This window comes from Channa argus, chromosome 1 (genome assembly GCF_033026475.1).
Source record: "Channa argus isolate prfri chromosome 1, Channa argus male v1.0, whole genome shotgun sequence".
Taxonomy (NCBI): domain Eukaryota; kingdom Metazoa; phylum Chordata; class Actinopteri; order Anabantiformes; family Channidae; genus Channa; species Channa argus.
In genome coordinates this window covers 3,017,569-3,032,736 of record NC_090197.1, presented here as the reverse complement: position 1 = coordinate 3,032,736, position 15,168 = coordinate 3,017,569, and the positions used below count along the sequence as shown (strand labels likewise).

At 41.1% G+C, this 15,168-nt stretch overlaps 1 protein-coding gene across 3 annotated transcripts; it reads left to right on the top strand.

Moving 5' to 3' along the window:
- Positions 1-3,494: 3,494 nt before the first annotated feature.
- LOC137100039 (CD209 antigen-like protein C) lies at positions 3,495-13,999 on the top strand. Of its 3 annotated transcripts, XR_010910839.1 has the most exons (8): positions 3,495-4,076; positions 5,192-5,308; positions 7,010-7,108; positions 7,193-7,255; positions 7,507-7,643; positions 11,961-12,202; positions 12,973-13,094; positions 13,495-13,505. XR_010910839.1 is itself a non-coding variant. In XM_067477623.1 (7 exons), the coding sequence occupies exons 1-7, from the start codon at positions 3,932-3,934 to the stop codon at positions 13,631-13,633; spliced, it is 822 nt and encodes a 273-aa protein (XP_067333724.1). In that variant the 5' UTR covers positions 3,504-3,931; the 3' UTR covers positions 13,634-13,999. The 3 variants fall into 3 exon arrangements, 2 of the variants coding, with proteins under 2 accessions (XP_067333733.1, XP_067333724.1); XM_067477623.1 differs by lacking the exon at positions 11,961-12,202 and having other exon boundaries at positions 3,504-4,076; positions 13,495-13,999; XM_067477632.1 differs by lacking the exons at positions 5,192-5,308; positions 11,961-12,202 and having other exon boundaries at positions 3,503-4,076; positions 13,495-13,999.
- Positions 14,000-15,168: the final 1,169 nt, after the last annotated feature.

The following is a 15,168-nucleotide window of genomic DNA, read 5'->3' as shown; positions in this document are numbered from 1 at the left end:
TAATAAGAATGAAGAGTCCTGGATTGGTCTACGGACGACAGAGAACAAAACAGCATCTACAGGATTTCAATGGGAATGGGTGGATGATTCACCACTGACAGAAACGTAAGAGTTTTTGTTCTTTTGCCATTAGAAGCATAAAATAGTAACATGTTAAACATGATTTGATGTCTTCATCTCCAGTCTGTGATGAGCTGCAGTAACAATGAGTCAGGATTGAAACATGGTTCAAAGCTCTGGTCACAGTTCAGAGGATTGAATGTGTGTGCTGCTCTCTGTATCCTCACACAGAACAAACATGGTGGAAGAAAAACTAGCTTCAACATTTAGAGTCAAACTTTCTTGAACTTGATCTCAGCATGAAGGAGCAGCTGCCTCTTCTCTGCTCTTTAGAAAGTGAAGAACAGATGAAGGAAAAAGCTGAATATGATCATTAGTCCCAGGGATGAATTCAGAGAGCAGCTTTCCAACCACTTTTTCAGTCCACTTTACAACTGTATTTGATTTGTCCCACAGGCCAGCAGAGCTGGAAAATGCAACAAACTGGTTTGCTGCAGTATGTTGTGATCAACAAAGGAAATGGATACGAAATGGATACAATAAAAATACTGATAGTAATGTTAGAAAGTGGATCTGTGAGAAGTAGATTTGCTGCTTCCTCTGATGACAGAGACGTGTGTAGTGTTGGGATGAAGCTGTTTGTCAAACTCTGAAATGTTCTTCCTGATCCTCAGAGTCATCTCACATTTGTTGAGTTGTTCATTCTGTGTCACACGTTCAATCCTCTTTATTCCATAGATATTGTCCCTCTGTGCTCTCTTTCTCTGTTTGATTGCTAAATTCTACAATAAAAGTCTAATGTAACTGCTCTGCTTAAATGCAGGAAGTGCAGGTGTGAAAACAAGCACTGAAGCCACCACAGGGAGGTTCATAAATAGTTCACATCACATCAGTTTTAGTAGCAATGAGGAAGTTCAGCAACATGGAACTGGTATAAATAATGAGTTGAATAATAACGTGAATAATTCACTGAATTTTGTTGTAAAAACAAAGAAAAATATTTTATCTTCAGAACTTTTTTATCTGTTCAGTGATGTTTTAATGTTCATATTGCAGAGTTAATTCTTTATTAAATATAAATGCTCATCAACGCCCATCACTGCCTGCCAGTAAAGATTATTTGAATTTTGTGTTGTGTCTGATTCAAATAAACAAAAAGCATATCAGCATTTTGAATATCACTGAGTGTGAGAACATGAAGAATAAAGTTTCACCACCACAGAAAATATGAGTTACTTAATGAGCAGATCACGCATCACCTTTCCTGTGTGAAAAGAAAAACGTCTCATACGTCATCAGGTCGGCTTTACTGTAGATAATGAGGTAGGTGAGCAGCTTTGTGCTGTTTGTTCACAGAGCCGCTGCTGATTAAAACGCCGTTATCTCCACAAAACGAGTCAAAAAAATTACTATTTCAGCACAACCTTTGTTTATACAATATAAACTTCAGTGCATGGATCATATACTCTGTTACATTTCTTACACGCAAGATTGTTATCAGACAAAATGTATTTAAAGTATCAGTGGTTCTCTGATAGAAACACTGTCCTCTGCATCATCCATTACAACCCCAGGCCTTAGAACTTGTGATGTGTTTTTCAGCTTAAACCATAAACACTAAAGTCTCATTAATAACTGTCATACATACAACTGATACATGAATAAATTCAGTAAATAAACAGGCCTATAAATATTATCCACCTTCTAATAACACTGAACTGAAGGCAGGCAACTTTAATGCAAACAAATTTAAATCAGCCATAACTTTATGACCCGTAGATTTCAAGAAGTTCACTTGCTGCCTCATGTATCTTATCAATTTGCAGGTGACATTGTAACAAGATGATCAATGTTATTCATTTCCACTGTCAGTGGTCATAATGTTCTGGCTGATGCGTGTAATGTGCCATTTATGATCGAGTTGGACACTGACGAGCCTGAAGGCAAGTCAGACGTGTGGTGTCACAGAGGACGACGTTTTGATGGAGTGGAGAAGATGAAGGTGAGGACGTTCCTCTGCGCTGTCCTCTCTGCTTTTGAGATGACCGAACGTTGCTCCATGTTCCTCTGCTGCACAGATGGGGTCCAGAAGCTCCTGAGGAGACTCTCACAGCAGACCAGAGACTGTCATACTTGGCAAAGAGCCATGATGTGCATGAAGCTGCTTTGTTTCCACTGGATTTGATGTGATGGTGGCAGAAATGGAAACATCCGGGTGTCGGTACACATGTTTTCATGATAATCCTACAGGAAGTGAAACTATGATGTAGCATGACAGGTTTAAATGAGCGTGATGTGTTCTTACTTTGTAAGTGGAGGAGGCGACTGTGTATGTGAACAACCCTGTCCTATTTTTAATGAAACCTTTTTCATTTTTACATTGGTTTATAATTACAACTGGACAACATTCTTTTCTGGTTTTGAGTAAAGAAAACCACAAACTGAAGTTACAAATAGTTTTTAATCCAACACCATCTACAGGTGGAACTTCCTCAGTCCTCTCCAAGACACACAGAAGGCTGAGCATCATGAGCACAGTGTATGTGTTACCTTAATTACTTTCATCCAATTTCTCACTTACCATTTATCTGAAAAACTTTGGAAAAAGTAGTTGCAGCACAGATTTTCTGCTCATGTTAATGACAGTAATCCATTTGAATGATTTCAGGCTGCTACTGATCGACTGTTAACCATCTTTGTCCTGTTTGACGGGAGCACAGCCTTTGAAAACAGGGACAAATTAAACACCAGGAACAGAATCGTGACAGACAGAGGAGGAGGAGGAGGATCTGAGGGACAACATGGTGAGAGTATGGAAGCTTGGATATGACACAAACTCTAGGGAAACGATGTAGAGATGAATCATCCCCTCTGAATTTACAACAGTAGAACAAACACGATGACCTTTCTGAGTTATTATCAGGTCACTGATGATTAATCTGGTTAAACTTTTGTTTGATGTTAAGAGATGTTGTGTCCTGGCAGTACAAAATACATAATACAAAATGCTCCTGCAGGCCAAAATCTTTCTGATAAAAAAATCATGTAATGTTAGTAGAACAACGTTCCATTTGTCCTGAGAGCCTGAACAGTTCTGTGGTGCACGAAGCTGCTGTGTGAATTCCCACTACATGTTTCTCTCTGTGCATTGTGGTGGCAGTAATGATGCTGCAGCTGATCAGAGTGTGATGTTAACATACTGGCTGCCTCTCTTCATTAGTCACTTACACGGAAGCTGCTAAGCCGCCACAGCCTGACCTGTGGTCTCTAAGCAGTTTCATCAGGAAGAGTCAGGGTTAAGGGCCTTGATCAAGCACAACACAGGGGAGCTTTTTCACGTGTCCTCTTGGCTTTTATCCTGAAGACCTAACTGGTGAGCTTCAGTTTCTGTAAACAACAAGCTCAAATATTAACTCTAGCAGAGTTTCAGCTTCTCTTTAAGCAGCAGAAACTAACAATGACTACTGACATTTCCTGTTATGTTGTGATATATTTAGTCTGTTCTGTGGGTGGGTAGAGGAGGTGGCCTTCTGTTAACAGACAGAAAAACTTGTGTAAAAAAGACGTTTTATATTTACGGCCATGTGTTTAGTGTTTTTAAAGATGGTTAAGTAAAAAGTGGATCCCACAGTTTGTAACGTCATTGAAAGAAACCACAAAGTGCAGCGACTCATTATATTTAACCAATGCCATCAAATGATTAAAGTGATGCATATCCGCTGCTTTCTTGGTGACACTTCCTCTTTGTTCTCTGAGGCAGATAAGAAGTTGATTGCACAGTATATGTGAGTGTATGTACAGAGCACTGTAAGTAGAAGTGTGAGGACATTGAGGTTTTACTGCAGCACGGTAACAAGTCAACATCACCAAGATGTCGTCAAATGTTTCTGCTGATCAACATATGAGGGTGAGATACAACCAAAGAGAGGAGGGAGATGGAGAGGTGTACGAGGAAAAAGAGGTGGTTATCTACGACAATGTAGACTGTGTGAGAGGCCCTCTGTCACACATAAGAGGTAAGTGAGGAAATATGACAAATATTCTATGTGTTTGTGTTACAGTGGTTCTTTAAATCATGCTGTGTCAACACTCATTATCTGAAGCTGTGGGATGTGAATTCTAGACCTGAGAGACCAACATCTATAAGTCAAATGTCGGCTTGTCTGCTTTCAGTTACAAATGTTTTGCTATTCATCCAACCAGTTTATTCAGTCTGACAAAACGTTGGCCAGCAGAGCCAGTTAACCCCCCTCCAGGGTGGTGCTTTGTTTCCCTTTAGACCCCTAGAAAAGCTGTGCCTCAGACGCAATCTGTCCTTAAATTTTCATGTTGTCCCTTAATCCCCAGGAAGATTAAGACCATGTCTCATATCCTCCAGGGAGGCCACAGCTAATGACCCCTTCTAGGGGGGTCTTAACAACTACAGTTCTAGTCTTGATTAGAACCTGCTCCTCCAGGACACCTTCAGATGACATCACCATGACTGAAAAAACTCCTCCGGATGATGTCATCTGAAGGAATTTATCAGCTAGACCTAGAGAGAGATTTTAATACTGGGAAAGCAACAGGAAATTTAATACCATTTATATAAAAATTTAATAGACAGTAAGGTGGAGCAGTCTTTAGTGCTGCTGCCTCACAGCTAGTAGGTCCCCGGTTTGAATCCCCAGCTAGCTGGGGCCTTTCACCTTGTGCTCGCATCAGTTTCCTCCAACAATCCAATGACATGCATGTTAGGTGAACTGGTGACTCTAAATTGCCTGTAGGTGTGAAGGTGACTTGTTCGCTTGTCTCCTTGTTGGCCCTGACATAATCTGGAGACCTGTCCAGGGTGGATCCCCTTGCTCAATGACAGCTGGGCCAGACTCTAACCCTCTATGAAACTGAACAGGATAAGTTGTCACAGATAATGGTAAATGGTAAATGGTCCGCACTTATCGAAGCGACTGTGGGATTGGTGGACGACCGCTCTGCCTTCTGCACAACATTGAATGGATAGATTGACCAAACCATACCATTTATATAAAAATGTACACCTCGCAATGTAGCACATAAAAAAAGTTAAAAAAAATTAAAAATCAGTGAAGCTGCCCTTTAACAAAGCTGCTCTCTGTGTGTTTAATCTCTGTAGGACCACCGTCTAAAAATCATCAGCCAGTCCACAGAAAGTCTTTCAGAGGAGTTGCTCTGTGTCTGGGAGTCCTGTGTCTCGTGATGACAGCTGTGATCATCTTCTTGTCCATAAACTGTAAGATAAAACAGAACAGATCTGAACCAGATCCTATGGAACATGTTTGTGACAAATGGGTTTAATTAGTCTGTGAATCACACTGATAACAGGTCGACTAAATGCTGCTACCAGCTTCAGTCCACCATAACCTGAACATCACAATACACGATTGTTGTGGTTCAATGGTGTACACAACATTTCTGGCCGCACTTTTTCCATTACCTTACTTTGATGACTTGCACTGAATAGAATTAGCCAGGGATGCATAGTCCAGACAGTAGCTGCTGATAACCAGCCTCAAGCTGAGATTTTAGTTCCTTCACCCTCCTTCTTCTCAGTTTGTTTTCGGAGGGAAGTCAGTGTCATAGTTTTTATGAACAGTCCGAAAATGCCTGGGCTGACGTCTACTTTGTTCATTCCATGCGATCTACCCACACTACCTTTGCGATCGACGCATTGGGCACCCCTGGTCTATGGTGCAATAGTCTTCTGTTTTTGAATAGTTTCGGTCCGTTCCAAAGGGTTTTAAAGTGAAATGGGACACAAGTTGTGTCCCATTTGTAGGTGTCAAGTTTCAAGAATCTTTATTGTCACAATATGCGCATACGTGGACTGAAATGTCGTTCCTCAAAGTCCAAAGTGCAATTTAAGTTATACGCATACAAACTATGCCATGTGGGGGTGGTGGTAGAGGGTCTCTTGAAATGAACCACAATGTCCTTTGTTTATCTTACGCTACTTATGGTTCATGCAACATTTAAAAAGTTGGTCCAGCTCCTCTCTGTATAATCATTCATCATTTTTGCTGTTGTTGCTGTTGCTGTTTGGCTGTTGTGTCATCAGCCAAATGGATGATGAGGTCTGAACTGGATCTGGCAGTGCAGTCATGGGTTAATAGACTAAACATACATCCTTGAGGGGGACCGGTGCTTATTGTAGTGCTATTGATGTTCTGCTGCCGATCTGGACTGACAGTGGGCTTTTTGTGAGGATAACATTAACCCGTTTGCAGAGGGAGGTGTTGGGGCCCACCGGGTCCAGTTTACCCACAAGCTGCTGAGGTATGTTTGTATTGAATGCTGAGAAAGTCTGTAACCTGATATGATGTAGGGCTGTCACAGATGCAAGATTGCTTGCTTAGTCTTGTGTCTGGTTAGGTTCAGGCAAGAACACCACTGATGTTAATGTTATAGAAAGATTGTCGATATGTTTAAAAGGAATTTACCATTGTTCTGCAGGGTTGCATTTTTCAGCAGAAAAAAACTGAATATTACACTGCTGAATCATAGATTTTGGCAAACATATACTGTCTGGTAACATTTGACTGATATGTTCAGTATCAATGTATTTGCAATTGTGGTTGTAGATCTGTTGGGAAATGTAATCTCGTCTGCAGTTTAGTTGTGCTGCTGTGGTGGTTTCCTCAGGCCACACTCTGGTTTTACAGCTTTTATCTGGGGTCTATAAACAGCCTTCACCAGAACTTCTCCTCTTGTGGGAAGTTAATTTGCTGATGTAATGTTGGCAGCAGTGTTTAATTTTTGCATGATTAAAATCATCTGCCCCAATGGAAAAAGCATCAGGGTTTATCTCCACACTCACAGTTTATCTGCTCAATTCATTGTTGGTTTTTGTCTTTATATCAGATCATTATTGAAAATTATCAACCATATTGTTTCATAAATTGAGGTTTGTCTCCTGGTTTATGTTTCCCATCAGTTTTCCATTTCAATGAGAAGAGGCAGAGCAGATTCAACAACCTGAGCAACAGCTACAATCAGTCACAGGAGGTGAAGCAGCTCCAGGTTCAAATTACTGGTGAGAAAATGATCCAACTTCATACTGAGAGTAAATTTCCATATTTTGAAAATGTTTGTTGTTGTTTTTTTTGTTTCTCTCAAGAAATTTTAGCCAATAACAGTCGAGAAAAAGATGAAACAAAGAAACTAATGATGAAAACAAAAGGTGAGAAATGTTGCATTTCACATCAATTTACACGATGGAACAAAACTATACCTTTTAATTATAATCATTTATTGTTTAGGTATATAAATGCTTCTATTGGACAAAATCACTGAAGCATGAAGCAAATGTGAATTTATAAAATAACAGACCTGAAAGAAAAAAACGTGGAAAATAAGATCAATATTAAACTAAGTTCAATCTAACTTTAATTAAAGTGATACAGAATGACATGAAATCTGTTGTTTTACCAGAATGTCCTGAAGGATGGAAGAGATTTGGATGCAGTTGTTACTTTAAATCCACTGAGAAGAAAACTTGGTCTGACAGCAGCAAATTCTGTCAGGACAGAGGATCAGATCTGGTGATTATCAACAGCAAAGAGGAACAGGTGAGTGAGTTTGCTAGTGACCTGCTTCCTACAGAAGATCTGGAGACCTGATCTCATCATTAGGAATTATTATGTCATTATGTCATGACAAAAATGCCAATATCTGGTCTTAGACACCTCAAGTGTAATTAGTAAAGAAGCTTCAACATCCAGGACGTCTCTTAGAGTTTGATTATCTTGCAAGAGAGAAGTTCATCAACAGAGTTTCAAGTCTCCATCCTAAGCAGTTTTTAAACTTCATACATCACACATTAGTTTTAGAACCTTCTGTTGCTGGGCTCTGGGTCACTACAGTTTGGGATGGTCTGCTGTTAGACAATAACTGACCTTGGAGCAGTTCAAAACAAAACATGTATATGAGACAAAGTTTGAACAACATTTCAAAAGTAAGCTAAGTAAATGTTGCCATTACAAAGATTAAAATGTAATTATTTAATCATACTTGATTTTCCATCACAATTCCCTTTGATTAAATTGTAATCACAAGACAACAGAAGTCATCAGATGTATAAATTCGCAGAAATTCAATATACATCGTCATAATGTTGTATTGGAATTTTAGGCACCGTTTCTGTGTGACATAGACATCACTTGGGTACAAAGCTAAGCAGAGATTAGAGAGTGTTATATAGCATGTTTAAATCACCTCACACAAGTTTAAGCATAGTAATCTTTGTCACTACAGTCTATGTACAAGTCAACATCAGACTGTAAACAAGTGCTATGTGATGAGTCTCATGAGTACTCTCATGAGTACTCATCTGGCACCCCTCTGGGAACTCCAATCTCATCCATGTAGATTGTGTCATCAAATGACACCTTAGGGTCACTGCGTTTGCTCCTGGAGTGTAGTGAGATATCATGTTCAATTCCCACTTTCACTGGTGACAAAAACATCACCTGTGTGCACGTCCCTGTCCAGTTCTGGGGCAGAGTCTGTTGTGGTTTTCCTCCACAGATCCACCACATGTCTGTCATAGCTTGCGTCTGACTTTCCAGGTAAACAGGATTTGGAGGGTAATGATCATTCTGCGGGTACCAGGAGAATTTAAAGCCCTCTAGAGTGGATTTCATAAGGCCACATCCTAATTCCCAAGTCAGGGAATAGGTTGGAATGTGTCCTTGGGGGTTACAGTTTCTCTGCTTTGTACTGAAACACTGAAACTCATGGTGTAAGGAGACAGGGCAGCATGTGAATGTTTTTGGTGTCTTATTCCAGCAATGCCTCGGTTTTCCTTGGAGGTAATTGTGCAGCAGCATGCAATGCAACCGCAAGGGGCCACAAGCCATTGTCTTTTTGTGCCAGTCCCAAGTCTGGATAAATGCAGAGGGTTGTGTCAGGAAGGGCATCCTGACACATGCCAGAATAAACATGCAAATCGTGTCAATGACTTCCATACCAGATGGGTCGAGGTACTTATTAACAACGACTGCCACCGATGCTGTTGACCTGCAGGGTACCGGTAGAAATTGGACTACTGTTGGTCGAAGTCGAAGAAGGAGAGGAGGAAGGTGTGTTCGTAGGCAGAGAGAGAAGAGGGAAGCTAGGAATGTAGGACTGACAGTAGAGACTTTGAATGTTGGGACTATGACAGGGAAGACTAGAGAGTTGATTGACATGATGCAGAGAAGGAAGATGGACATACTGTGTGTCCAGGAGACCAGGTGGAAAGGTAGCAAGGCTAGAAGCTTAGGAGCAGGGTTCAAGTTGTTCTACCATGGGTCAGATAGGAAGAGAAATGGGGTAGGAGTTATCCTGAAAGAGGAATTTGTGAGGAATGTTCTAGAGGTGAAAAGAGTATCAGACAGGTTGAAGAGTGTGAAGCTGGAAATTGAAGGTGTGATGTTCAATGTTGTTAGTGGTTATGAACCACAGGTAGGATGTGAGTTAGAAGAGAAGGAGAAATTCTGGAGTGAGTTGGATGAAGTGATGCAGAGCATCTCCAGAGGTGAGAGAGTGGTGATTGGTGCAGATTTCAATGGACATGTAGGTGAAGGGAACAGAGGTGATGAGACTGTGATGGGCAGGTTTGGTCTTCAGGACAGGAATGCAGAAGGTCGGATGGTGGTAGACTTTGCAAAGAGGATGGAAATGGCTGTAGTGAACACTTTCTTTCAGAAGAGGCAGGAACATAGGGTGACGTACAAGAGCGGAGGGAGAAGCACTCAGGTAGACTACATCTTGTGTAGACGTTGTAATCTGAAAGAGATCAGTGACTGTAAAGCATTGGTAGGGGAGAGTGTAGCCAGACAACACAGGATGGTGGTGTGTAAAATGATGCGGGTGGTGAGGAAGATGAAGAGGACAAAGGCAGAGCAGAGGACGAAGTGGTGGAAGTTGAAAGAGGAAGAATGTTGTGTAGTTTTCAGGGAGGAGTTGAGACAGACTCTGGGTGGTTTGGAGGTGCTTCCAGATGACTGGACTACTACAGCTAATTTGATCAGGGAGACAGGTAGGAGGGTACTCGGTGTGTCATCTGGAAAGAGGAAAGCGGACAAGGAGACTTGGTGGTGGAACGAGGAAGTTCAGGAGTGTATACAGAGAAAGAGGTTAGCTAAGAAGAAGTGGGACACTGAGAGGACTGAAGAGAGTAGACAGGAGTACAGGGAGATACAGCGTAAGGTGAAGATAGAGGTGGCAAAGGCCAAACAAAGAGCATATGAGGACTTGTATGCTAGGTTGGACACTAAAGAGGGAGAGGTGGATTTGTACAGGTTGGCCAGACAAAGAGATAGAGATAGAAAGGATGTGCAGCAGGTTAGTGTGATTAAAGATAAGGATGTAAATGTATTGACAGGTGCCAGGAGTGTGATGGGAAGATGGAAGGAGAACTTTGAAGAGTTGATGAATGAGGAAAATGAAAGGGAACCAAGAGTAGAAGAGGTGACTGGTGTGGAGCAGGAAGTAGCAAAGATTAGTAAGAGTGAAGTGAGGAGGACATTGAAGAGGATGAAGAGTGGAAAGGCAGTTGGTCCTGATGACAAACCTGTGGAGGTATGGAAGTGTCTAGGAGAGGTGGCAGTAGAGTTTTTGACTAGTTTGTTTAACAAGATCTTGGAGAGTGAGAGGATGCTGAGGACTGGAGGAAAAGTGTACTGGTACCAATTTTTAAGAACAAGGGAGATGTGCAGAGCTGTGGCAACTACAGAGGAATAAAGCTGATGAGTCACACAATGAAGTTGTGGGAAAGAGTAGTGGAAGCTCGGCTAAGGGCAGAGGTGAACATTTGTGATCAGCAATATGGTTTCATGCCTAGAAAGAGAACAACAGATGCAGTATTTGCTTTGAGGACGCTGATGGAGAAGTACAGAGAAGGTCATAGGGAGTTGTATTGTGTCTTCGTAGATTTAGAAAAAGCGTATGACAGGGTGCCGAGAGAGGAGCTGTGGTATTGTATGAGGACGTCTGGAGTGGCAGAGAAGTATGTTAGAGTGGTGCATGACATGTATGAGAGCTGTAAGACAGTGGTGAGGTGCTGTAGGTGTGACAGAGGAGTTCAAGGTGGAGGTGGGTCTGCATCAAGGATCAGCTCTGAGCCCCTTCTTGTTTGCTCTGGTGATGGACAGACTGACAGATGAGGTTAGACAGGAATCTCCATGGACTATGATGTTTGCAGATGACATTGTTATTTCCAGTGAGAGCAGGGAGCAGGTGGAGGAAAATCTAGAGAGGTGGAGGTCTGCTCTGGAAAACAGAGGAATGAAGCTTAGCCGCAGCAAGACAGAATACATGTGTGTCAATGAGAGGGACCCAGGTGGAACGGTGAGGTTACAGGGAGCAGAGGTGAAAACGTTCAGCTGCCTGGGCTGAGTTATGTGATAGTGAGGGACCTGAGGTTAACACTTCATGTTCAGAACAAACTGCATAACCCACATGTGCTGTACCAGTGGTGGGATCCTTGAATGCAGAACAGTCTGCAAACAGAACAAGATCAGGGTAAGTCAGTGGTGTTTGTTGAAGATCAGGTCTAGGGGTACAAACCTGTTGAAGAGAAGCAATACAGTTATGAGATTCACCATCATCATCTATTTGTGGAGATTCACAGTAACCCAGTGCTTTCTAGATCCAGGTCCACATACGATCACCAAACCAAAAAGCAAACCAGAACTGATTGTCGGGATGAACAGGCGGAGTGAAAAATGCATTTGCTAGGTCTACAACTGAGAACCATTGAGCATCAGGGGGAACTTGTGAAAGAATAGTATAAGGGTTTGGAACATTATTAGCTCTGGGCTGAACTGCAGCATTTACTGCTTGCAGATCCTGAACAAATCACCACTCAGTGGGCTGGATTTTGTCTCTGATCTTTTTGACAGGCCGAATGGGAGGCAGCATGGACTAGAGTCGCAGAGAACAATCACACCTGCATCTCTAAGTGACTCGAAGACGACACAATTTACCAAAATTCATACAACAAAGGCTCAGGGACAAATAAGGCTGGGACAAGAAAGCACAAAATCTAAATGAACACACGAAGGAAAAAACTAGGAGAACTATGTTAACATAATATGCTTAACCGGAGACATGGAACAGGAAAACACAACTACAGAACTAGACGGTGGGTGAAAACAACACTGGAGAATATCTTAACCAAAAGAAACCTAGGAACACTAATATAACAGTTTGAACACAAAGACCATAAACACTGAACAGAATCCCCAAGGTTATCATAGGAAACTCAAATGCACAAACAAAAGCCACAAGGTTTAACTTTAACAAAAGAACTAAAAGACTTAAGCAACAGAAATGTAGGCGCAGGAATAATTAACTAGACAACAGAAAAGTACAAGGGCTACTGGGAAATCACACAGACAAAACCAACTAGTAGAAAGAGTGAAAAATAAAAGCAAACCTCAGACCAAAGGTAGCTGATGCACGAGTCCAGAATACACAATCAGGATTACAAGAGTCGGGTTTTTTTTCCGAGAGTTCAGCGTGTACAACTGTCGGTGAAGTGGTGGTGGTAGCTGTTCCCCTGACTTCTTGCAAACAATGAGGGATAACGAACGTAAAGCCAAGGAACAAAACTAGGCAAAGGAAGTGGGGAGAAGAGGGTACAAAATAAAAGTCCAAGGACAGGAAGTGTGTGGAATCATGTCAGAAACATCCTCAAAACCGGATTATTCTTAGGAAATTGCTGATACTGAACAAAGTTGTGTTCTGTGTTCTATATTTTATTTGATGTTTTTTTTATTATATCTTCTCTTCACTGTAATGACCAAGAAATAAAGTTTGTTACAGCAACACAGAAAAAAGGAGACGTAACAGATTTAAAGTTTCCTTAAAAAAGTGAAGAAAAGAAATGTGCTTTCTCCTCTAATTTATTAGGATTTCATCACCGACTTTAATGAGAATGAAGAGTCCTGGATTGGTCTACGGACGACAGAGAACAAAACAGCATCTACAGGATATCGATGGAAATGGGTGGATGATTCACCACTGACAGAAACGTAAGAGTTTTTGTTCTTTTGCCATTAGAAGCATAAAACAGTAACATGTTAAACATGATTTGATGTCTTCATCTCCAGTCTGTGATGAGCTGCAGTAACAATGAGTCAGGATTGAAACATGGTTCAAAGCTCTGGTCACAGTTCAGAGGATTGAATGTGTGTGCTGCTCTCTGTATCCTCACACAGAACAAACATGGTGGAAGAAAAACTAGCTTCAACATTTAGAGTCAAACTTTCTTGAACTTGATCTCAGCATGAAGGAGCAGCTGCCTCTTCTCTGCTCTTTAGAAAGTGAAGAACAGATGAAGGAAAAAGCTGAATATGATCATTAGTCCCAGGGATGGATTCAGAGAGCAGCTTTCCAACCACTTTTTCAGTCCACTTTTGATTTGTCCCACAGGTTCTGGGCCACAGCCGAGCTGGGAAATCCTACAAACTGGTTCGCTGCAGTATGTTGTGATCAACAGGGGAAATGGACACGAAGTGGATACAATAAAAATCCTGATACTAATTATAGAAACTGGATCTGTGAGAAGTAGATTTGCTGCTTCCTCTGATGACAGAGACGTGTGTAGTGTTGGGATGAAGCTGTTTGTCAAACTCTGAAATGTTCTTCCTGATCCTCAGAGTCATCTCACATTTGTTGACTTGTTCATTCTGTGTCACATGTTCAATCCTCTTTATTCCATAGATATTGTCCCTCTGTGCTCTATGGTGCAGACAGAGTAGTGGGGTTGGAAGTCGTCCACACAACAACTACATGTGGACTTACTAACTCTGTAGTCCCACTAAACTGCTGCAGTCACAGGAAACTGCAACTTCACTTTGTCTTTACTTGGTTTATTAATGAGTGTTTTTCTGCTAAAACTGATCGTCTTTAATTTCTCTTATCCATTAAATAAACAGGGAAGATTATTGAAAGATGCTCAGTTTCTCTGTTTTATTTAAGAACGTTTGTCTTCAATGTGGAGACACTAAAACTCAATGGATGAAAGTGGTTAGAGTTTTATGTTTTTACACTGTAAGAAAAAGGACTTTGTGAATAACTTCAAAAAAAAAAAAAAAAAAAACTGTACAAACACATCACAACTCAGAGGAAAACAAGAATTCAAACTGCTACAGGAAGTTTGAGAAAAGTTTAATAGCAACAAATCAAACAAAGTAATGCGCATCCTGCTGAGTTAACACTTTATTAATTTTTGTTAATTATTAAACACCATCACTGTGTCGTGTCAATAAGAGTTATTTTACTTTAGTTATATCTACCCAAAATAAAGCATCAAGTAGGACTTCAGCTTTATAAACATCACTGAGCCTGAGAACTTGCTGAAGTAGTCTAAAAATCTAAAGTGCATTTCACACATCACATTTCCTGTGTGAAGAACACTGCACGTCTTATCTATTCCTGTCAGTAGTTATAGTGTGTTTCAGAGCTGGTTCTGATACAACCCTGATATAACTGCAAAATGAGTCTCAGTAAAACTACTACAAAGCCGAATTTGTGTTTCTAAATTTCTTTAAAAGGATTTCAAACTCCTATTCATGGACCATACACTTATGGTGCATACATACCAACATGTCCTCTGAGGAGACAGACTTGGAGAGTTCAGGAGAAGACAATGGCTCTATATCTCTGGCAGATATCTGTTAAGTGGTCAAGTAGCACTTCTGCATCGAGGTGCTGGGTGTAGATGAGCATGGCCCTGAAATGCTGAAGGTTATGGATATTGTTCGATCGTCTTTTCAATTGTGAGGATGATCTGATGATGGTCTGATTTGCTGGCCGATGAGCTTTTCAACAGGAAGGTCACAGCGTGTGAGAGTGAATTATGTTTTATCACACACGTTTTTCCTCCACTGGATCCCCTCAGGGCCCTTTCCCCTCTTTTATTTGTTGTATAAACGAATGAAGGCCAAAGCCTCTATGCTGGCTGCCACCTCATTACGTTTGCTGATGATACTGTTATTGTATCTCTTCTCTGCAGGGACGACTCTGATCATGGTCCTGTGGTTCGAGATTTTATTGGGTGGTGTAAATGTGGCACAAACAAAAGAGATTTGCATCAATTTTATG